General features: G+C 44.5%; 1 protein-coding gene across 1 annotated transcript in view; it reads right to left on the bottom strand.

Annotated features, from left to right (window-relative positions):
* LOC115130563 (dedicator of cytokinesis protein 2-like) overlaps positions 1–25,690 on the bottom strand; it is a 181,136-nt gene that overhangs the window by 108,182 nt on the left and 47,264 nt on the right. Inside the window, exons 25-26 of the mRNA XM_029661828.2 lie at positions 11,659–11,801; positions 2,214–2,309 (exon numbers count right to left, since the gene is read on the bottom strand). Of these exons, the coding sequence (XP_029517688.2) occupies positions 2,214–2,309; positions 11,659–11,801 (239 nt within the window). The remainder of the gene's footprint in view (positions 1–2,213; positions 2,310–11,658; positions 11,802–25,690) is intronic.

Genomic DNA, 25,690 nt, shown 5'->3' with positions numbered 1-25,690 from the left:
CTGAAAGAAAGTCTACAGACTGAAACAATCAGTAGTTTCCCAAATACTTCCTGTGTTTTAGACCCTCCTATAGCTTGGGGGAGGGGGGGAATTGCTCGTCTCCCTTCAAGTAAACACTAAGTAAACAACTCCATCATTTTTAGCCAGAACCCAATTTTAAGCCGTGGCCCAAACTGAATTGGCCACAACCCACCAGCAGGACACAAATAACAATTTGTGAAACACTAAAAGGACTGAAGAGAAGGATTTAGAAAGCAGCCAGTGTGCGGCGGTACTCTGCGATCGAGGAGCAGTGGGGCAATTATTTTCCATGGAGGGGCCACATTAGAATATATTATTGCCATCGCGGGCCAGAACCATATTACAGGGTTAAACATCATGTGTATGACTGTGTTGACAGATATAGCTACTGTAAATCACATCCAGATATGCTACTTATTTGACTTTTTAACATGTACAGAAATAAACCACTTCCATGTTCTCCTTTTGGTAAGTATTTTCATTATTAAGCGTGTAACGAACTACGGGCAGGGGAAAGTACACTGTGCATTCAGCACCACGGACAGAACCCTTGTTAACGGGTATGCACAAACACACAAGACAGAGAGAGCGCTCAACATTACATTTAAACTATTCAATCAGTGTGAGGAGTACTGATAGGCATTGACTAGAGCAGTGAAGTCAGGTATAGTTTCTGACGTCGCTAATGAGCAGGATTGCTGAGAGGTGAGAGTCAGTAAGAGACGATCTGTGCCTTGACTTGTTATATTTCATCACTGAAAATGTCTGTTCACATACATAGGATGACCCAAACAGTACTAACATCTTCTGAGCAGGTCTCCTAATCTTTGGAAAGTTTTGTTCATCGAGAGATGCATTAGAACCTCGTCAGGGACATTGTTTTGAACAGCTCTCCAATCACTGCATCAGACTGAAGCTCGATACGCTCAAGTTCCAGGTCAGTGGGAGCGTTTTCCACGTTGAAGGTGAAAGGAGAGGAAACCAACAGCATGTCCTTTTCCAACACTCTGAAATTGTCAAAAACGACGAGACAACTCACTGTTCGAAGCACGCAGCAGCGATGTATACTTCTCCCGCTGGTCATCTGATAGGGAACAGACTAGTAGTGTCTGAAAGTGGGTGAGATTGTTGTCTTCTACTTGGCGGGTCAGGAGGAGTCATTTCCCTTGAAGGCTTTGACAAGGCTGTACATCTGATGTGCAAAAAGACCCTTCCCTTGTCGTTTGGAATTCAGTTCATTCCTGAGGGCCATGATGTCCACAGTGAAGGCAAAATCAACCAACCATTCTTTATCTTGCAGTTGAGGGAAATCCACATATTTTCCTTTCATTTGCAAAAACTCATGTCCCACACCCTTCAGGTCCCACACCCTTTTAAGCACCTTCTCCAAATTCAACCATTTCACATTTGTGTGGTAGGGGAGATCTGCATGACACGACTCTGTCTCTTCCAACAGTGAGACAAACTGTCTGTGGTTTAAAGATTTTGCTCTTATGAAGTTTACCACTTTAGTGACTGTATCCACAACATGGCTCATTTTCAGAACACATTTACAGAGCACCTCCTGATGAATATTGCAACGCAAGAAAATAATTTTCTGATCTGGGTTCAGCTCAGCTACTTGATCTTGAATCCTTTTCAAAAGGCCCAACGTTTTTTCGGGCACCCATCAGTGGTCACATTGGATAACTTTTCAAAACTCAGTCCCAGCTTTGCCACACACTTATTAAACTCCTCCAATAATATATTTCCCGGTAGTTGTGCTCTTCATTGACTGCACTGAAGCAAGCTCCTCTGTCATTTCAAAGTCTGGGGTTTTGCCTCGTAAGAATATCAACAACTGCGCCGTGTCACATGCATCACTGCTCTCATCCAATATCAAATACGTTTTTCACAACTTTGCTATCGCAAATTCTTTACGAGATCTGAGCATGATTCCGCGGGCCGTATTGAATCAGGTTGCGGGCCACATACGCCCCCCCCCCCGGGCCGGCCTTTACCCAGGCCTGTTCAAGATTATCTATATGTGCAAAACTTACAGTAGGAGGTAGGATTGAGACTTGGGAAGCCAGTATGGGAACCCAAGCCAGCTTGTTTGGAGCAAAACCCTGCATATGTGTAATCTCTCCAGGAGCATGGTGGGCTGGTCACCAGTGGGGCTAACGCTTAGGAGGGTCATTTGGATTACTCACAATCAGGGCATGCTCACGGCCCATGGTAATGACCGTACGGTTGATGGTCCTGAGGAGACTGGCCACAATGTCCTGAATATGCTGGAATGTTTCACCCTGAGAAAGAGAGAAAAAAGAAAAGAGAAAGAGACACAGAGAGAGAGAGAAAGAGAGAGAGAGAGAGAGAGAGAGAGAGAGAGAGAGAGAGAGAGAGAGAGAGAGAGAGAGAGAAAGCAGGGTCATGAATCAGTTGGACCAAAAAGACACTTTCCTGTCAGTTTCTTGGATAGAATCATATGCATGCCCTAAACTGCGCTCACTACCATTGTTCATCGGCCCTTTTTTTTTTAAGATCTCTGCCAAAGAAAATTCCCCAACTCCGTTTTCTCTCTCTGTGCCTCGCCAAAGTAATTCACTGTCCCCCGATACAAAATGTCCCCAAAGGAACAATAATAAAGTCAGTAACAGCCCCTGTCACCGCACATTTCTGACTGTTACTTATATCTAGGGGTTCCCAAACTTTTTCCCTCAGGCCCGCCCCCCCTTCCAGCATTGGGAAACATCAAGTTCCCCACCTGCACGCGCCATGTCGATTTCTATGGGCACAAGCACTGTTCATGACACAAACCGTTCACACCCCTCTTGTTGGCGGAGAGAACATTTTGCAGGTTTAAAGCGTATTACCTGCAATTCTACACATTTTGTCATGGGGCTCAGAGAAACATTTAGCTGTTTTAAAGCTAATTTTCTTGCAATTCTATACATGTTGCCATGTCTAATGTGTATTCATGTGACATGTGAGTGACTCAAACACTTATGGGCTAACATCAACCTAGCTAAAAACCTGTTAGCTGACATGGGCTAGTTGATCTGGACATTTCTGACAAGTTATACATAGCTCTCTAAGGTCCACAATGACTGACATGACAAGAGGAACCGATGACGCACTACCCAATTTTCGAAATTGCACCTTGTGCATTCTACGATTACAACTTTCAAGAGTTTAAAAAAACTAAACAAAAAAAAAACATGGGACCAACACTTTACATGTTACTTCAAATCAAATGTTTTATTGGTCACATACACGTGCTGAGCAGCTGTAATTGTGGGTGTAGCGAAATGCTTGTGTTTCTAGCTCCGACAGTGCAGTAATATCTAACAGTTTCACAACATATACCCAATTCACACAAATCGAAGTAAATTAATATATAAGAATATATAATTAAATGGATGAGCAATGTCAGAGCGGCATAGACTAAGATACAGTAGAATATAATAGAATACAGTATATACATATGAGTATGTAAAAAAAAAAATGTAAGCATTATTAAAGTGACTAGTGTTCCATTAAAGTGGCCAGTGATTTTAAGTCTATGTATATAAGGCAGCAGTCTCTAATGTGCTAGTGATGGCTATTTAACAGTCTGATGGCCTTTTTTTCAGTCTCTCGGTCCCAGCTTTGATGCACCTGTACTGACCTCGCCTTCTGGATGATAACGGGGTGAACAGGCAGTGGCTCGGATGATTGTTGTCCTCGATGATCTTGTCCTTCCTGTGACATTGGGTGTTGTAGGTGTCCTGGAGGGCAGGTCGTTTAGCCACTGTCTGCCCAATGTGATGCATTGGGCAGACTGCACTACCCTCTGGAGAGCCCTGTGGCTGCGAGTGGTGCAGTTGCCGTACCAGGCAGTGATACAGCCCGACAGGATGCTCTCAATTGTGCATCTGTAAAAGTTTGTGAGGTGGTTTTAGGTGCCAAGACAAATTTCTACAGTCTCCTAAGGTTGAAGAGGCACTGTTGCGCCTTCTTCGCCACACTGTCTGTGTGGGTGGACAATTTCAGTTTGTCAGTGATGTGTACGATGAGGAACTTTCCACGCCGAGGAAGCTTTCCACCTTCTCCATTGTGGTACGTTGATGTGCATAGGGGGTGTGCTCTCTCTGCTGTTTCCTGAAGTCCACGATCATCTCCTTTGTTTTGTTGACGTTGAGTGAGAGGCTATTTTCCTGGCACCACACTCCCAGATCCCGTCAGGAAGTCCAGGATCCAGCTGCACAGGGCGGGGCTCAGACCCAGGTCTTCGAGCTTAATGATGAGCTTGGAGGGTACTATGGTGTTGGATGCTGAGCTATAGTCAATGAACAGCATTCTTACATAGGTGTTCCTCTTGTCCAGATGGAATAGGACAGTGTGCAGTGCGATGGCGATTGCATAGTCTGTGGGTCTATTGGGGAGGTAAGCAAATTGAAATGCGTCTAGGGTGACAGGTAAGCTAATCGTTTAGTTCAGTTACCTTTGCTTTCTTGGGTACAGGAACAATGGTGGCCCTCGTGAAGCATGTGGGGACAGCAGACTGGGATAGGGAGAGATTGAAAATGTCCGTAAACACACCAGCCAGCTGGTCTGCGCATGCTCTGAGGACGCGGCTGGGGATGCCGTTTGGGCCGGCAGCCTTGCGAGGGTTAACACGCTTAAATGTCTTACTCACGTCGGCCACGGAGAAGGAGAGCCCACAGTCCTTGGTAGCAATGTGTTATCCTCAAAGTGGGCAAAGAAGGTGTTTAACTTGTCCAGAAGCAAGACTTCGGTGTCCGCGACGTGGCTGATTTTCCTTTCGCAGTAAGTGATTGTCTGTCGACCCTGCCACATAAGTCTCTTGTCTGAGTCGTTGAATTGCGACTCCACTTTGTCTCTATACTGACGTTTTGCCTGTTTGATTGCCTTGCAGAGGGAATAACTACACTGTTTTGTATTCTGCCATATTCCCAGTCACCTTGCCATGATTAAATGCGATGGTTCGCGCTTTCAGTTTTGCACAAATGCTGCCATCTATCCACGGTTTCTAGTTAGTGTAGGTTTTAATAGTCACAGTGGGTACAACATCTCCTATACACTTCCTGATAAAACTCAGTCACCATATCAGTATATTAATGTTATTCTCAGAAGCTACCCGGAACATATCCCAGTCCACGTGATCAAAACCATCTTGAAGCGTGGATTCCGATTGGTCAGTATACTCTACTATAAGACGCCTCCAACTTCGTTGTAAAGAATTTGGCACTACATCCAACTGGCCTCACAACTGCAGACCGCGTGTGTGGGCCCCATGATGGCGGTAGGGTTATCGTATGGGCAGGCATAATCTAAGGACAAACAACACAATTGCATGTAATCAATGGTAATTTGAAGGCAAAGAAATAGCATGATGAGATCCTGAGGCCCATTGTGAGGCCTATTTTTTTTTTAAAGGTATCTTTGACCAACATATACATGTCTAGATTCCCAGTCATTTGAAATCCATAGCTTTCCTCACATGAACTGTAAGTCAGTAAAATCAATGAAATTGTTGCATGTCACATTTATATTTTTGTTCAGTATATACAGTACCAGCCAAAAGTTTGGACACACCTACTCATTCAAGGGTTTTTCTTTATTTTTTTTACAATTTTCTACATTGTAGAATAATCCAAACTATTAAATAACACATATGGAATCATGCAGTAACCAAAAAAGTGTTAAACAAAAAATATATTTCATATTTGAGATTCTTAAAAGTAGCCACCCTTTGCCTTGATGGCAGCTTTGCACACTATTGGCATTCTCTCAACTAGCTTCATGAGGTAGTCACCTGGAATGCATTTCAATTAACAGGTGTCCCTTGTTAAAAGTTAATTTGTGGAATTTCTGTTTGAGCCAATCAGATGTGTTGTGACAAGGTAGGGGTGGTATACAGAAGATATCCCTATTTGCTAAAAGACCAAGTCCATATTATGGAAAGAACAGCTCAAATAAGCAAAGAGAAACATCAGTCCATCATTACTTTAAGACATGAAGGTCAGTCAATCTGGAAAATGTCAATTACTTTGAAAGTTTCTTCAGGTGCAGTCACAGAAACCATCAAGAGCTATGAGGAAACTGGCTCTCATGAGGACCGCCAGACGAAAGGAAGACTAATAGTTACCTCTGTTGCAGAGAATAAGTTCATTAGAGTTAACTGTACCTCAGATTGCAGCCCAAATATATGCTTCACAGAGTTCAAGTAACAGACACATCTCAACATCACCTATTCAGAGGAGACCGTATGAATCAGGCCTTAAAAACGGTTCTACCCAAACTAGTTCTAGCCATATCCACAGTGTGTATGTGCCAAAAGAGAGAGGAAGAATAATTGAATAAATAATGGCAAGGATGTGGGTGTGTGTCATCACAGTGTGTGTGGCCTGTCATGTATATGCATGATTTAAAGGGATTGATTTGGGGCAGGCAGGCATGATTAAATGAAATTAACATTTCTGACTTGAGTCACTGGATACAGTCAAGGTAAACAGAGCGGAGGTAGAGTGTCATCACACACACACACACGCAGGTTTGATAGAAGCAGCTGTGCCTATAACTGAATGACTAAATCTGATTGCATTGTTTTTGTATCGTCTCTCTCCCCCAAACCCACACTCACGTTGACAAGCACACACAGACACCCTCGCCTCAGTAAATCAGAGGCACACAATGCTTCCTCTTCCTCAAACAAACTCTTTCTCACAACCCCTCCTGCAGCATCACACCCAAGCACACTCACGTGCACCCACACACACACACAGTGTGTTATTCCCCAGGACATTTGCATCGGCCTCTCCCCTCTCTAGATCAAAGAAATGTTTGGCGTGACAACTTAATCAGGTACCCTCTAAATCCCCATTGCAATCACTCAGTCTGCAGCGCAGTGAGGAAGCATCTAGAGGAGAGAGATTGAGGTGATGAGAGAGAGAAGAGGGAGAGGAAAGAGATGGAGATGGAACGAGAGAGACAGAGGGGAAATAGGTATGGACAGATGGAGGGAGGAGGCAAAGAGAGGGGAGAGATGGTGAGAGGAGAAGGAGAGGAGAGAGATGAAAAATAGAGGGGGCGAGAGAGGAGACCGAAGAGAGACTGTGTAAATGAAATGGAGCACGCGGAACTATGCAAACCCCTGGCGATACCTTCTCTCTCCTCCATCGTTTGTCTTCTCTCCTTGCAAATTGTTTTTCTCTTTTTCTGTGATGGATCACTCTTCCGCCTTCCGTACTCTTTCTCTCTCTTCCATCTATAAGTATTCAATTTTATCCACCCCATAATCCCTCTCTTCATCTCTCTATGAATTGTGGTTTAATATATTATCCCCCCCCCCCCCCTCTTTCTCACTCACAGATCTAATCCCTCATATTTGCTCTTTTTGTCTGTGAGACACCAGGCAGATTGACTTGTCTGTAATCTGAGTGTTGATACACAGGGGTGGGGAGATTTTATATTGGCACGGTTGCGTCTGGGACGGAAAAATAATCACTCCATATGTTGTAAAGCTCTCCCAAGCGCACGAAAGCCAGGACTGGCTAAGACTTAAGGGATTCAACGCAGTAGATTAATTAAACTGCTAGAGGCAGAGAGGCTCTAAACCCGGAACACATACCATACCTCTAGGCTACCTCTGTCTGTCTCTGATGTAAAGTCACAATTCACCCTCAAACTCCCTTTAAGTTAATTTGCTTATCCGTCCCTCCATGTCCCTCTCTTTCTATTTCCTTCTCTCCCTCTCCTTCTCCCCCGGCCCCTCTCACTCTCTCCATATTTTCTCAGGATTCATTAGTGCCAACAAAGTAAATAAAGGGAAAACAGTCATAACTTCCCTTCAAAGGCTGTGGGCTGTCAACAAATTGCTTAAGCAATTAACAAGCCGCTGTAGGATATTGAAGATGTGTGTTTGTTTTTCACTTTGTGGGTGGGTGGGTGCGTTGGATAACAGGTTGTACAACGTACGTGTCAGCAGGTGAGCTCAGTGATTGATCTACTAAACACTATGTCACCATGTGTGTGATTGGTAAGTGCCCCAGAATGAAGCTTTCTGATGAATCAGTACCAATCAATGACATTTAAGTTGTAACGCCCTTTTACATTTACATTTGAGTCATGTGGCAGACACTCTTATCCAGAGCGACTTACAGTTAATGCATTCATCTTAAAATAGCTAGTTTGAGACAACCACGTATCACAGCAAACACGTTTTCAGCAAAGTCAGTTAACCTGTTAGTCCTATAGGGGCAGTATTTCATTTTTGGATAAAAAGACGTGCCCGTTTTAAGCGCAATATTTTGTCACGAAAAGATGCTCGAATATGCTTGGAATGGATAGTTTTGGAAAGAAGACACTCTTACGTTTCCAGAACTGCAAAGATTTTCACTGTGAGTGCCCTAGAACAAATGCTTCGGGCAAAACCAAGATGTTTGACCGACCAGGAAATGAACAGGATTTCTGAGGCTATGTTTTCCATGATCGCCTTATATGGCTGTGAATGCGACAGGAATGAACGGACACTTTGTCTTGTTTCCCCAAGGTCTCTGCAGCATTGTGACGTATTTGTAGGCATATCATTGGAAGATTGACCATAAGAGACTACAATTGCCAAGTGTCCCGCTTGGTGTCTGCGTGGCAATTGGTGCGCAAAAGTCAGCTCCCAGTATTTTTCCATTCAGGGAACAAAGCTTGCTTCAAGGACTGGGGTTTCAATGGAGAGATATATGACAAACCACCTTCAGGATTGATTCAAACAACGTTTTCCATGTTTCAGTCGATATTATGGAGTTATTTCGGAAAAAAGTTCGACGTGTAGGTGACTGAATTTTCGGTTAGTTTCGGTAGCCAAATGCATAGTAACAAAACGGAACGATGTGTCCTACACAAGAATCTTTCAGGAAAAACTGGACATCTGCTATGTAACTGAGAGTCTCCTCATTGAAACATCTGAAGTTCTTCAAAGGTAAATTATTTTATTTGATTCCTTGGCTGGTTTTTGTGAATATGTTGCGTGCTAAATGCTAACGCTAAATGCTAAGCTAGCTATCACCACTCTTACACAAATTATTGATTTTCTCTGGTTCAAAAGCATATTTTGAAAATCTGAGACGACAGGATTGTTAAGAAAAGGATAAGCTTGAGAGCAGGCATATTTATTTCATTTCATTTGCGATTTTTAGAAATCGCTAACGTTGCGTTATGGTAATGAGCTTGAGGCTGTAGTAACGATACCGCATGCGGGATGGGGCGGACTATGAGGTTAAGTGAGCCGTCTTGAAGTCCGACTGGTTAGGGTCAAGAACATTGTGGCGAAATCTGCTCGGAGCCTTCACCGTGCGCTGCCACTTTAAGAGCGCATAAGCAGTAAGGAAGGAGGAGATAAAGAGAGCTCGTTCAGCTCTTTGGGGAGGAGCTCTTGGGTGGCGCGACAGTTTGATTGTGTGTGCTGTGCTGCAGAAGTTGTTTGTTTTCAGCGTTTGTAGTTTATAAAGTATTTATCTCAATCATCGGTGTGATCGCTTTAGATCGTGGTTGTTTTTGTTTGGGACCCGTTATGGATCGATTGGATTAGTAGCAACATTGTTGCGAAGCTTTAACAAACAAACCAACAAACCATCGGACAGTCAGACACCGGCAGGCCTGAAGACCACAGCTAAGATTGATCTTTTTCTCTCTCTTTCTCTTCCCTCTCATTCCAGTGCTTTACCCTGCAACAGACTCTCTATTTTTTAAATGCACTTCCCATTGAAGTTCATTAGAGCTGGACTATTATTTCCCTGCCAGAAGTATTTGGATGGACATTTTAGTAGGTTGCTTGCAAGTTGTATATTATGTGAACTGTATTGAGCTGGGGTGTACTATTGACATGTGGCCGAGAAGACTCTGGACATTTTTAAGGCCTTTGTTGTGTCGATGAACACCCCCCACATTCATACCCTCTGCACTCATCCACTAGAAAATAATACAGATTATTGTAAATCCTATGTTGATGACTGGGTTCGTTCTTGTATGAAGTTGCTGTTGAATTGCTCTGCCATTATTAGTATTAGTATTATTGTATGAGGTATTCTTGTTTGGGTTACCCCTGTGCTGTGATGTGGGTTTTATATTGTGTGTATTCTCTTTTCTCTCCACTGGCTATCTGGTAAACAGGCTACACTCTAGGCAGTCTCTTCTGCTGATGTGTGTGGGTCTGGTAGTGGTACTCTCTCTATTCTACTCTTTTCCTTTCGGCATGGTTAATACCTGCCTGGCGCCCGAACAAAATCTTTCTTTACCCCTCTCTAATAAATACCGCTACAACATCACTCTGAGAGCGATAGGGAGAAAGTTGGTCATAGACAGCACATTCAAGTGTTTTGGAAAGAAAAGAAAGAAGGGATACGGGTATGTAGTTTTTGACGTCAGAGGGGTCAAGGGTTGGTTTCTTGAGGAGGGGAGCGACTCTGGCCAACTTGAAGTCAGAGGTGGCACAGCCAGTGATAAGGGATGAGTTGATGTGAGAAGTAAGGAATGGGAGAAGGTCTCCAGAGATGGTCTGGAGAAGGGAGGAAGGGATGGGAGAAGGTCTCCAGAGATGGTCTGGAGAAGGGAGGAAGGGATGGGAGAAGGTCTCCAGAGATGGTCTGGAGAAGGGAGGAAGGGATGGGGTCGAGTGGGCAGGTTGTCACGTCGCTGGAATCACTAGTCGCAGGATTTCATCTGGAGAGAAAGAGGTCAAGGCGTAGAATAGTTCTGTGCGAGTGGGACCAATGGACTCAGTGGGTGGCGCAGTGGCCTAGGGCACTGCTGTGCCACCAGAGACCCTGGGTTCGAGCCCAGGCTCTGTCGCAGCCGGCCGCGACCGGGAGGTCCATGGGGAGACGCACAATTGGCTTAGCGTCGTCTGGGTTAGGGAGGGTTTGGCCGGTAGGGAAATCCATGTCTCATCGCGCACTAGCGACTCCTGTGGCAGGCCGCGCGCAGTGTGTGCTAACCAGTTCGCCAAGTGCACAGTGTTTCCTCTGACACATTGGTGCGGCTGGTTTTCGGGTTGGATGCGCGCTGTGTTAAGAAGCAGTGTGGCTTGGTTGGGTTGTGTTTCGGAGGACGCATGGCTTTCGACCTTCGTCTCTCCCGAGCCCTTACGGGAGTTGTAGCGATGAGACAAGATAGTAACTACTAACAATTGGATACCACGAAATTAGGGAGAAAAAGGGGGTAAAAAGTGGCTCTAGCAGCAGATACAGAGGAAGAGAAGGTAAAGCAGAGGGAGTGAAAGGATGATAGGTCCTGCGGAGGTTAATTTTTCCTCCATTTTCGCTCAGCTGCCCGCAACCCTGTTCTGTGAGCATGCTGTAAGCTACTCAGCCACAGAGGGGGAGGGGAGGGCTGTGTCGGAACGGGGAAAGTAAGAGTCAAAGGATCAAAGGAGGAGCAACAACTTTCAAAATACATAAATGCAGCATACCCTCTTGAAAACCTGAATGCTGACATGCAAAACATTGTGGGACTATATCAACAATGGACTAATAAAACAAATACCAAAAGATAGTTTTTAGGTGGAATTGTCCTTTAAGCTCAGACTATATCCAAGCATGGTGCTCTCTGATTGGTCAGTGTATCAGTAAGCTGTGTTCTGATAGGCTGTGTGTGTCTCACCACATTGTCTCTGCTGAGGACCTCCAGGATGTTGTTGAGCAGCTCCACGCTGTTCCTCCGGTCGTCATGAGGCCCCTGACCCATGTCCTTCAGCGTTTCGCTTAGCTCCCGAAGCATCATGGGTAGCAGGATGTCCCGGCACTCTGAAGGACACAACACATGTTCAGGATGGTCAAGTTCCATCCACATGGACAGACAACTCAAGCATGCACACACACACACACACGTGGATGGTCAAACAACAGTACACATGCAGTATGCAGGGAGTCTAAAACTGCACAACCACACACAACACTTAAAGTCAATACTCTCCCCTCTCTACTCCCTCGCTATTTTTCCTCACCTCCTTCTCTCTCTCTCTCTCTCTCTCGCTCTCTCACTAGCCGCAGGTAGACTCAGCACATTAAAAGCTCATTTAGGCAGAATCTCGTTAGAGTCATTATTAACAGAGAGTAGGCAAGGCCTGCTGAGACAGACTGGGTCAGACCTAGCACTCAATCACTGCACTGAGAAAGAGAGAGAGGACAGGTGGGAGAGGGATAAGGGAGAGGGAGGAGAGGAGAGGGGAGACAGGGTTAAGAAAGAGGAAGAGGAGGCGAGAGGAGGGGGGGGAGCGATGGAGGACACTGCCAAAAGAAAAGAACACAGCTCAGTGATACACAGAAAGACGGCATAAACCGAGGGAGATACATGGAGAAAGAACAACGGAAACTGCTACTGTTTATGTGAACAGCGAGAGTAAGAGATAAGGCATAGTGTCGAATCTCTTCTTTTGTAAACATCTCCAAGCCAAACTGAAGTACTTCGGGCTACAATATTGGGCTACAATACAACCCAGGTGGCTGGTGATCCATGAAATAGTAAGTAAGTTAGCCTTGTCCAAGCCAGAATGGCCCATAGAGCACGAGTATATCTCGTGTTTCTGCAACGTGAAGCAGCTTGATGTACAAGCACACCTCCTGGACAGGACAGCAGTATGTCATGGGGACATGAAACAGACTGAGACAACATGTATTAAACACAGGTGAGAGGCAGAGATGGGATGGGGGGGTGAGAAGGAGCTCAAATATTTTTTTTAAAGTGCTGCCAGGTTCTCCAATCAGTGTTACTGTACCAGCCAAAACCAAAATAACAAAATTACACAGCAAGCCATTTTCAAGGCCAGGCCACTTCAACTGTGTGTGAGTGTGTGAGAGTGTAGTGAGACACAAAAGGCCCCATATGTATTTCACCAAGACACATATAAAGGGATTGGATGGTGAACAACAGGTCTTGTGAGATAAAATGAAATGAGATCAATTGAAATGCTCAACTTTGGCTAGAGGAGACCATTTCTAATCTTCACCCACCAAGTACACACCAGGGTTGTGCTCAATTCAGAATTTTGGAATTAAAACTCAAATTGGATACACCCCACAGGATCATTTGAGTTTGAGTGACAGAAAGTGGAATTTAACGCAGTGCAATTAAAATCATTTCCACGCAGAACATGAGAGTTTCATTGAATCTGACAGGTCAGAATACAGCATATCTGTCACACCCTGATCTGTTTCACCTGTCTTTGTGCTTGTCTCCACCCCCCACCAGGTATCTCCTATCTTCACCCATTATGACTGGAACGAATTGCAAAAATGGCTGAAGTTGGAGACTTATATCTCCCTCACTAACTTTAAACATCAGCTTTCTGAGCAGCTAACCGATCGCTGCAGCTGTACACAGCCCATCTGTAAATAGCCCATCCAATCTACCTACCTCATCCCCATATTGTTTTGATTGACTTTTTTGCTCTTTTGCACACCAGTATTTCTACTTGCACATCATCATCTGCACATCTATCACTACAGTGTTAATTTGCTAAATTGTAATTACGCTACTATGGCCTATTTATTGCCTTATCTCCTCATGCCATTTGCACACACTGTATATAGACTTTTTCTATTGTGTTCTTGACTGTACGTTTGTTTATTCCATGTGTAACTCTGTGTTGTTGTTTGTGTCGCACTGATTTGCTTTATCTTGGCCAGGTCGCAGTTGTAAATGAGAACTTGTTCTCAACTGGCCTACCTGGTTAAATAAAGGTGAAATAAAATCAATAAAAAATGATTCCCTGTGCATTTATTACTGCGTTTTCTGTTTGTCTGTTCGTCTTGTCCCATCAAGTCCTACCAGCGTGTTCCCGTGTTTCCTGTGCTCTAATTTTAGTTGTTCCTAGTCTTCCCAGTTCTGACCTCTCTGCCTGTCCTGACCCTGATCCTGCCGTTCTGTACCTGCCTGACTCTGATTTGGATTACGACCTACCTTTCGCCTGCTGTGTCTGCATCTGGGTCTCAGCCTGAGCTGTGATAGTACGAACTGGCCCTGACTGATCCAGCAGACCCGGACCAGCTCCGCAACACTGTCTCCTCCCAAGGAGCCTCCATTGGAAGACACAAGGAGTTACTTCAAAACCTTAAGGAAGGACTCCAGAACTTGGCAGAATGCCACGACTGCATTTTCAGTGCATTGCTGGAGCAATTCCGTGGATATTCTACTAGACACCAAGCCTCTACAGTAACCCCCCAGACTCTCAATAACCCTGATATCAGCCTCTATGGTAACCCCCAGACTCTCAGTAACCCCGCTACCAGTGGCACTTCTCTCCAGCCTATCCCGAAACATGCTAAGTGTTTCTCTACCAGTGCTCCCTCATCTTCGAGCTGCAGTCCTCTTCGTTTCCCTCGGATCACTCGAAGATAGCGTATCTTATTACGCTGATGTCCAGGGGGGCTCTCGCTTGGGTGACAGCGGTGTGGGAGCAACAATCCACCGTTTGCCTCACTCTGGAGGAGTTTGTGGCGGAGGTTAGGAAGGTGTTTGATTTTCCGTTGTCCGGGAGAAAGGCTGCACGGAAGCTACCATAGTGTGGCAGACTGCACGGTAGGGAGTGTTCATTCATCTGCCTCTCCCGCTCTTCTTTGTAGAGAAGAAGGACAAAGCCCTGAGCCCATGTATCGACTACCGGGGCCTTAAAGACATCACAGTTAAAAAACGCTACCCTCTACCACTCATCTCCTCGGCTTTCGAACCTCTTCAGGGTGTGACCGTCTTCTCAAAGATGGACCTTCGGAACCATCTGGTTTGGATACGGGAAGGAGACAAGTGGAAGACAGCCTTTAACATGGCTAGTAGGCACTATGAGTACTTGGTTATGCCATTTGGACTGACAAACACTCCTGCTGTGTTCCAGGCCCTGGTCAACGATGTGCTCCGGGGCATGCTGTACCGGTTAGTGCTTGTCTACCTCGACGACATCCTTGTCTTCCCGTTCAACTCAAGAGCATGTCCTCCACGTCGAGAACTCCCCTCCGTCAAGAGGGCATTGGAGAAGTGGAGGCACTGGTTGGAAGGAGCGGAACGCCCATTCTTAGTGTAGACTGACCATAAGAACCTGGAATATCTCCACACCGTCAAGTGCCTCAGCTCTATTCAGGGCCCAACGTGGTCCAAGAATGTGAAGCCTGATGCACTCTCAAATTTGAATAGCCCCGTTGTTACCCCGTCTGACCCCGAGACCATCCTCTCTACCTCCTGTCTGGAGGCTGCACTCGTCTGGGGTATAGAGAGCCTGGTCCGTAAGGCTAACCGGATGTTTTTCCCGGACTCTTCCTGTTCCCTGGTCCTGGAATGGGCACATTCCTCGAGACCTGCCCCCCAGGCTCCCGTTGGACCCTGGCTTTCATTTGATGATACTTTTGGTGGCCTTCCATGGTTCCTGATGTCTCCTCATTTATCGCCACCTGCACTTGTGTGTGCACAAAATAAGCTCTGGCTGGTCTTCTTCATCCACTCCCTCTTCCTCACCGCCCCTTTTCCCATATATCCTTGGACTTTGTTACTGGTCTTCCTCCGTCAGATGGCAACACCATTGACCTGACGTTGGTGGATAGGTTTTCTAAAGCTGCCCATTTTATTCTCCTTCCCAAGTTACCCTCAGCCAAGGAGATAGCTCAGCCCATGGTGCAGGAGTCTTCCGGATCCATGGATCCATGGTCCTCAGTTCTCGTTCTGTAAGGCGTTCTGCACCCTCATTGGGTTGTCGGCCAGCCTGTCCTCTGATTTTCACCCCCAATCTAACGGCCAATCTCACAACCTGGAGGCGGCTCTTCGTTGCCTCGTCTCCGCCAACCCTACCACCTGGAGCAAGTAACTTGTGTGGGTGGAATATGTCCGTAACACCCTTCCCTGCTCGGCCACTGGTCTCTCGCCCTTCGAGTGTTCCTTGGGATATCAGCCCCTTCTCTTCCTTGAGCAAGAAGTCAGCATACCCTGTGCCCAGATGTTCGTCTGCCCAGATGTTCGTCTGCCTCTTTCGCCGTACCTGGTAGAGAGCCCGGGCTGCTCTTCTGAAGAAAAAAATCCAGTAAGTGGAATGGCTTCAAACACATGGAATCGAGCTGCCCTCCCCAATTAAGTTCCCGCCGACCTCCTGTGGTACATTTGTATAGACTATACCTAATATAGAATATAATAGGCATTTGAATTTCACTGAGTTTAATTATATTTCCTTTCATTCAAATTCGATTTGCAATTCTGTATCCTGTCTACTACTTCAATTCAGCAATTCAATTCAAATTCAAGAATTGAATTGGAATTTGAGGCATTATCTATTCAATTCTAAATTGAGCATCACCCTGTTAGACACACAGACACGTACACATAGCCTGAAGTACTCATCTTTATTCAGTTCTAAAACTGGTGTTTACTCTGTTAGTCTCCGTTTTTGTGTATTCGTGTGTGTGTGTGTGTGTATTCGTGTGTGTGTGTGTGTGTGTGTGTGTGTGTGTGTGTGTGCGCGCGCGCATACACGATGTGCGTGTGGGTAGTGCTTGTGTATGTCTAATTAAGTAGAAATGGACAGCCATCTCTGGCTGGCGGGCAGTGGTGGTAACAGCCATGATAAATCAGCAGCCAGCTGAAAAGCTCCTTTCCATTTTTCATTTCACGCCACCGAGTCACAGCCAACACAATAAACTATCTAGCATGGTAATAAGGTGCCATTTCAATTACTATTCCTCCCCTCCCCTCCTCTCTCTCTATGGTTAGTTGTCATCCCTGGCTCAAAGTCAGATTGAGAAGGGGAGAATGAGATGGTAATAGGGGAGACCAACCCTGGAACAAACTGTTAAATGTACAGGGCGGAGAGGACTGGTGATAGGCTAACTCACTCTGACTGTGTCCTTCTGTCTGTCTGGTTTGTTGGACTGATAAGTGGATAGACAGAGAGTTCTGGATTAAGTGACTGATTTATTTGTCATTATGCCGTGTCTGTCCTCTTCCTCAAACCCCACCCACAGACTGTACGATTTTAGCCATTTTATGCCATGAGTTTGCCATCCCAAACAAATTGGTAGGTTTTGTCTCGTTCAGTGTGACAGGGTCTACATCTGCTGATTAAGTAACACTACGTGGCGGGCCGTAGGTTCCGACAAAGTTCTGTCAGTGTCAGAATAGTCTTAACTTTATCGTGTTGTGTGGCTGGTATTACAATCAGATCCCAGTGACTGACCAATAGTCAAAATAATATCTTTAAAACATTCACATGCCGTGCAAGAAGCAAGATTTTTGAGTTGGGACATATACAGTTTGTTTGTGAAGACTGTGCACACTTCCAGTGTTTCCGAACTCAATTCCCTTGTGTATAGGTATAGAGAGAGGCTTGCGCTGCTTGGGCTGGCACATTTCCCAGAATGACAAAACTCTATTCTTACTTCTCCACCCCCCCCCCCCACCCCCCACCCTCACACACTCCCAAATTCATCACCCAACCGTTTCCATAGTAACTAATCATTGCATTTGGGATGGGTTCAGAGCTGTGATCAAATATGATTTGGGAAGATCAGGTAGAACCCCACAGTATATGCTGCTAGTTCTAGCTGTTTTCGTTTGGGGTGCTCATATGCATTACTCATGTATAGAATCAAAATACACATACTGTAGGTATGGTCTCATACCAACATGGGCATTCAAACACCACACACACACACACACACACACACACACACACACACATCAGGCATGACTACCATACTTATTATAATAATATGGTAGATATTATTGTGGTTTCTTTCATAAGATAAAGCCCTGCAGGGACAGACGTATAATTGCTCTGTTTATGATAAATATCTTTGATTAATATCTGATTAATATCTCTGACTGACTTCTAATCTGCCTTTTTCACAGATGAATCTGTAGCTGGGGACATCAAGGACTGAACCACCTGCCACCCACCCACATATGGTCTCATACCAACATGGGCATTCAAACACACACACCCACACCCACACACACACCCACCCACACACACACACACACCCACACACCCACACCCACCCACACCCACAGACACTCACACACCACTCCAGATTCAGTAGCATAAAGGTTATCCAAATTTTCTATGGAACAGATGGGTGAATATGTGCCAATCACATATCTGTAATATTGTTTACTATGCTGAATATATGGAATGCTGAGTTCACTCTGCTATGACTACCTACCAATAGCAGTACAGAATACTATATAGCACGCATGTACACTGAGTGTTCAAAACATTAAGAACACCTGCTCTTTCCATAGACACAGACTTTGACCCTTATTGATGTCACTTGTTAATTCCACTTCAATCAGTGTAGATGAAGGGGAGGAGACAGGTTAAAGGATTTTTAAACCTTGAGACAGCTGAGACATGGATTGTGTATGTGTGCCATTCAGAGGGTCAACGGGCAAGAGAAAATATTGAAGTGCCGTTGAACTGGGTATGGTCGAAGGCAGTGTTGTAGTACTCGAGACCAGTCTTGGTCTCGAGTCTGGTCTCTGGACCACATGAGTGTCTTAGTCTTGTCTCAGTGTCAGATACATGTTTACTCGGTCTTGACTAGCGGGGTAAAAACCTAAATTATTAGCTCCCATTCAGTCAGAGTATAAAACTGCTTTTCCAGGCCAAATATCCCCACTCCTTTCATGACACATTAACTGACTGCCTATCGAATTCTGGACTTCCTACTTTACTCCTAACATTACTGTCCTTTACTTTAGTTGAAAAATATCCTTAAACTTTGTCAGAACTTCCTTAATTCACTGGTAGGGAATAGTTGAGGAACAAGTTGAAGCACTAACTATTTGTTTCATTTGATTGCCTACCATTTGATTGCCTACCACAAAGTGCCTACCACTTTGAAGGTGCAAAATATTTTTATCGTGAAAAATAAGAAATTTGACAAAAGAACAGAAAAAGTGAGCTTGCATAAATACCCCCCCCCCCCAAAAGTCAATACTTTGTAGAGACACCTTCTGCAGCAATTACAGATGCAAGAGTCTTGGGGTATGTCTCTATAAGCTAGCCACTGGGATTTTTGCTCATTCTTCAAGGCAAAACTGCTCCAGCTCCTTCAGGTTGGATGAGTTCCGCTGGTGTACAGCAATCTTTAAGTCATTCCACAGATTCTCAATTGGATTGAGGTCTAGGCTTCGACTAGGCTATTCCAAGACAATTAAATGTTTCCCCTTAAACCACTCGTGTTGCTTTAGCAGTATGCTTAGGGTCATTGTCCTGCTGGAAGGTGAACCGCCGTCCCAGTCTCAAATCTCTGGAAGACTGAAACATGTTTCCCTCAAGAATTTCCCTGTTTTTAGCGCCATCCATCATTCCTTCAATTCTAACCAATTGACAGTCCCTGCCGATGAAAAACATCCCCACAGCATGACGCTGCCACCAGCATGCTTCACTGTGGGGTTGGGTTTGCGCCAGACATAGCGTTTTCATGATGTCCAAAAAGCTACATTTTAGTCATATCTGACCAGAGTACCTTCTTCCATATGTTTGGGGAGTTTCCCACGTGCCATTTGGTGAACACCCCAAACGTGTTTGCTTGTTTTTTCTTTAAGCAATGGCCTTTTTTTTGGCCACTTTTCCATAAAGCCCTGCTCTGGGGAGTGTACGGCTTAAAGTGGTCCTATGGACAGAAACTCCAATCTCCACTGTGGAGCTTTGCAGCTCCTTCAGGGTTATCTTTGGTCTCTTTGTTGCCTCTCTGATTAATGGCCTCCTTGCCTGGTCTGTGAGTTTTAGAGAATTTAATGTTGGCAACTGTGATGTTTAAGAACTTTGTAATTGTTGTACTGTAAAAGTTAGAAAAGCTGCTAGCTATTGGCTAGCTCCGGTTAGCTTTTGGCTAGCTCCGGTTAGCTGTTTAATAGCTCCGGTCAGTTGGTTGCTAGCTTCGGTTAGCTCTATGCTAGCTTGTTCAGTCGTTTTCCAATAATTAGCATTACACTGTGTGAATTTATTTTGAGCATGGGTATAAAGTAACTTCTAATGAGTTACACCAGTCTTTAAAGGCTTTCATGTTTTAGAATGTCTTATGGGGCTATAGTGGGCAACAGTGAACTATATTATTATAACCTAAACAGGTGAATCTTTTACGACCTAAACAGGTCTCATTTTACGCTTCTGCTACTCTCTGTTCATCATATATGCACAGTCACTTTAACGATACCTACATGTACATACTACCTCAATAAGCCTGACTAACAGGTGTCTGTATATAGCCTTGCTACTCTTTTTTCAAATGTCTTTCTACTGTTGTTTTATTTCTTTACTTACCTACACACACACAGACACACACACACACACACATACCTTTTTTGGCACCATTGGTTAGAGCCTGTAAGCAAGCATTTCACTGTAAGGTTTACACCTGTTGTATTCGGCGCACATGACATATAAACCTTGATTTGATTTTAATTCAAATTAAGAGTAAATGTGTTAAGGGCATGAATGTAAAGAATTTTAGGATGTGAATTGGATTGCAATATAATATTTGTTATGTGTAAATTGATGTATTTTTGATATGTTTATGAAATAATAATGTCAGGGATTTATGAGACAAATTATTAAATACCCTTAAAAAATACAACGAAAAGACATAAAAAGACCATTTGCACTGTTGAATAAAAGAATTGAGAACCTTTGAAAGAGAAGCCACGTTCTCCTGTTTCATCATTTATCCTGTGTTACAGGAACTATTATCTGCTGCACCAGTCCCAAAACTGGGACCTGCAACATATCCAGATGGCATTTTAATTTATTTATCTGTACCAGAACATTCTCTGTCATTTATTTTACTACTGTATAAGGATTCAAAGTCAGTTGGGAGAAAAAGGAAAATGGGCATTATTTCAGTTAATAAAAAAGATTGAATCTGATGTTCAAAGATGGAGATCTCTCCCTATTTCTCAAAATGAACATGTTGCGATGGTTAATTTATTTAATTCCAGGCCATGCCAGTTTCAATTCTATCTAACTTTTTTAATATAATAAATGGCCTGCTCTCAAACTTCGTCTGGAATGGACTGTTTTACACTTACCCTGTAAAGCTGAAGGTCTTGGACTACCTCAAATGAAGCTGTATTACTGGGCTGCTCAACTGGTTTCACTTAAACAATGGACAGCAGACTATCCTTGTGCATGGAGGGGAATCGAAGCCATGAGTGTAATACCTTATGATCTAAAAACTACTTCGGGTCCAAGGCGTTGAAGAGCAAAAAAAGCTGACAATGCAATGATTCTCAATTCCATTCGTATTTGGGAAAATGTACATCCCTTCATGAGGTGGAAATAACCGATATCGCTAAATACCCCTATTTGGAATAACCCCACCTTATCTCAAGTGCTCAATGAAAACACCTTTAAGTCCTGGTTCCAAAGTGGCATAATACATTTTGAACACGTGTACTATGACGGACCTCTGCTGTCATTCAATCAATTACAAGGAAGATGTGGATTATCCAAAGCCGATTTCTTTACGTTCTTCCACAGAATCTGGATGAACCGAAGGTATCTGGCATAGACAAAAATACTGAAAGAAGCTGCTATGCCAAATTATATAAAGTGTTGACTGAAACTCTGCCTGATGGTTCAGAACTTATAAGGAAGAAATTGAAGAGAACCACTGGTCACGGACATGTGAAAATGTCATACCTGCTCCTGCAAAATAAGACATAAACTACTGCAATTTGAGATTGTTCATAGGACTTACTACACTCCTGCCAGAAGGAATGTAAATGTAACCAGAAAAGTCACATCTCTGTGGGAGTTACAAAAAGCACAATGGAACCCTATGCTGTGGTCCTGTGATAAACTGATGCCATTCTGGGATCATGTATGCGCTATCATGTCATTGGGTGTGTCAATATATATCCATCCATCTCCACGATTTTGTCTGTTGGGAAATTGAAATATTGGGGCTACATTTCTTCTTGTATATACAGTATATATATTATTTCACCTTTATTTAACTAGGCAAGTCTGTTAAAGAACAAATTCTTATTTGCAATGACGCCCTGCCAAAAGGCAAAAGGCCTCCTGCTGGGACCTTCCAGTTTCTAGCTGCAGCGAACTGAAAAGAGGAGCGACCCAGGGATGTGTGTGCTTTGGGGACCTTTAACAGAATGTGACTGGCAGAACTGGTGTTATATGTGGAGGATGAGGGCTACAGTAGATATCTCAGATGGGGGGAGTGAGGCCTACGAGGGTTTCATAAATAAGCATCAACCGGTGGGTCTTGCGATGGGTATACAGAGATGACCAGTTTACAGAGATGACCAGTTTACAGAGATGACCAGTTTACAGAGATGACCAGTTTACAAAGATGACCAGTTTACAGATGACCAGTTTACAGAGATGACCAGTTTACAGAGATGACCAGTTTACAGAGATGACCAGTTTACAGAGATGACCAGTTTACAGAGATGACCAGTTTACAGAGATGACCAGAGGAGTATAGATTGCAGTGATGTGTCCTATAAGGAGCATTGAAACGTTTTGTAATGTAGGTATAATTGCTGCAAAACAATGTATAGCCAACAATTGGAATGGCTCATATTTACCCTCGATAACACACTGGAGGACTGAACTATCTAGCTACATACCGTTGGATTTTGTATACCGTAATATTGAAAGTCTTAAATAGCCGCCTGTGCCTTTTAATAGCCGAGCCACGGCACACATTTCAGCAAATAAACGGCTGTTTAAAATAAACATCCAGTCTAAATGAATTGTTTACAAGGTTACCATGACTTAGTTATGAGGTTTAATGTTTAATATGTTACACTAAATAATTCAGTAAAGACTCAAAAGAATGATGCAATCATCCGGTTTTTTATCGCCTGTAAGAAACTGCTAGCCATTGACTGCTAACAGCTGAGATCTGCTAGCTAACTGGCAAGCACAAAAAACAGTCAACAACTTCGGGAGGACAGACCCCAAGAAATTGTCCGATTCTGTTATTTTGTATCTTTGACAACTATGTGTGTGTTTTCCATACCTATCTTCTCCTCTCCCTACAGGCTATATAGACGCTCCCCACCTCTTGGCTGCAACCGTTCTAATTTAGTGTATCCTGCACGCACAACCCATGTGGAATTCCTGGTCTCTGGCAGCGGTTTGAACTGCTGATCTGCGAACAAGAACGCTGAGTTCATCTCAGCTTATGCTGCCCTTCAGTCCCTTTTTTGCCCGAGCCATGGATCCCCCAGAGAACACTGCTAGTCCAGCTGCCCGCTCTTCATCTGACTACGTTTTCTCTCAAAGTCTGAGAGCATCTGGTTATCCCTGTGGTGGCACAGAGCTACTCATTTCTCCTAATAGGAGATGTGTCTTTTCTCCCTCTCTCACCTGTCCATCTGCTCATTTGAATTCCATGCTGTCACTGTCACTTGTCCACTCAAGCTTAACATTGTTGTCATCTATCGACCCCCAGGTGTCCTTGGAGAGTTACTCAATGAGCTTGACACCTTGGTAAGCTCATTTCCTGATGATGGCTCACCGCTCTTGGTACTTGGCGACTTCAACCTTCCTCCTGTCTCGGCCCTCCCCTCCTGCTCCGTGGCTGAGTGACTTATTGCGAGCTTACAGAACATGGCTGCGGGCAGCTGAGCAACAATGTAGGGAAACTAAACTTCAGGAGGATCTATCATCCTTTCACTCTCTTCTCTCTATCTTCTCTTCCTATGTATCCACTGCTGACGCCACTTTATATCAATCTACATTTCAAGCTTCTAACCCTAGGAAACTATTTTCCACATTCTCCTTCCTTAGACAAATAAAAAACAAGACTAGTTATTTCATTTTGTCTTTTTCCCTAATCTCTCAGTTTTTTTTTCTACCATCTCATCCAGTATTGATGTGCTCAATCTGTCACTGTGACTGTCTGACGTCAGAATAATTTGGCTAAATTGTGCCGTAATGCTTCTCGTGAATGTAATTTAATTATGGGGAAACCAGAACCAGATTAACCCTTATGAAACACGTGTGTGTGTGTGTGTGTGTGTGTGTGTGTGTGTATATATATGCATGTGTGTATGTGCGTGCTTGTGTACGTGTGTACAGTATCTGCCTGCAGGCTCCTTAATCCATGGAACATATGTCAAATAAATCTAGAGGGGAGAAAATCCAATCTGTTCAAATGTTACCTGCGGTCCATGGGTCCAACTGTGTGTCATCAACCCTAGGACAGAGACAACCAGCCCAAGAAACACACACACATTGCAAAATCACATACACATAAATATATCCCCCCAGTCACACGCACACTATTCCATCTCTCCCCTGTCACTCAGTGTGTCCCCAGTGAATGGTGGGAGGCAGGCAGGTAGATTAAATATGTATTGGGAGGCAGTGATAGCAGACCAGAAGCCATTAGCTGGTATAAATGTATAATTTTCCCTCCTGCATATTTCACTGGCCTAAATGCTCCCACCACAAACAGGCCTACATTTACAATGCCAAATACATCTTAATTAAAACGAGAGTCAGCCCTCAATTAGGGCTGAGTCTCTGGATTGAGATGGAATGAATTAATAAATAAACAGATAAACAAGGCAGTCAAACAGGGAACCTTGGAATTGTGTTTTTATGCAGGGTGACGGGCATAGAGAGAGTCAAAGGTCAGCTGATGGTATGAGGAATGATTAGGGCTTGATAATATATACATGAACTTTGTGTGTATCTATCCAGCTAACAAACACAGAGGTCAATCTCTCTCTCTCTCGCTCTCTCTCGTCACGCTATCTGCCCCACTATCCCTGTCATCCTCTCTCTCTCTCGCTCTCTCTCTCCATCAACAATTTTCTTTAATCTCTCCCCCTACTCTCTACATTGCCCTTACCCTCACTCCCTCCCTCCCTTCCTCTCTATCTCCCTCGCTCCCCCCTCCCTCTCCCTCTCTCCCCTCCCTTCCATCACTCCCTCCCTCCCTTCCTCTCTATCTCTCCCCTCCCTCTCTCTCTCTCCCCTCCCTTCCATCTCGCCCTCCCCCTCTTCCTCTCTCCCCTCCACTCCCTCTCTCCCTGTATTAATGCAGTGTGTGGTGGTTGGTGACTCTGGGTACAGTGACAGTTGGCCATCGGCTGCAGGGTGCCCGGAGCCCTGGGGGAATTAATCAATGCCACAATAATCAATATGGGAGGAGTGTCCAGGCTGAGCCGTGTCGCGCCACGTCAAGCTCCCCGCTATTCTACCCGCTCCTCTCCCCCATTCACCCACAATACCAGGCAGCTAAGGGCCACGGCTGACTGATGACTCACCCACGGCAACGTTGAGCAAAAACAACATCGATAATCATCAACGGCAAACCGGCAACGGAACACACACACACAACAAAACAAACACACACACACACACACACTCCCCAGTTACAACATCATCCGTCACCCGGAGACAAAGATGGGCCAGGGAGTGAGAAGCAGGGAGGAGAGAGGATGGGGGTGTTAGGTGTTACGGGGATGAAGGGGAGGGGGGTAGATGTCTGTTTAACTGCCAACAAGCTTCTTCTGCTGCTGCTGGGCTCTCTCTCTCTCCATCTGCTTTCTCTCTCTCTCTTTCTGATCTCTCTCTCTTTCTCTCTAACATATTCATTCAGATATCAGTTTAAAAACAAACAGCAGAGCGATGACAACAATAGCAATCTGTCAGTTGTGTCTGGCGTTGTGGCGACAG

The sequence above is a fragment of the Oncorhynchus nerka genome, linkage group LG6, assembly GCF_034236695.1.
Source record: "Oncorhynchus nerka isolate Pitt River linkage group LG6, Oner_Uvic_2.0, whole genome shotgun sequence".
NCBI classification, from domain to species: Eukaryota; Metazoa; Chordata; class Actinopteri; order Salmoniformes; family Salmonidae; genus Oncorhynchus; species Oncorhynchus nerka.
Note: the sequence above shows the minus strand (reverse complement) of the source record. Positions and strands in the feature narration are given on the sequence as shown.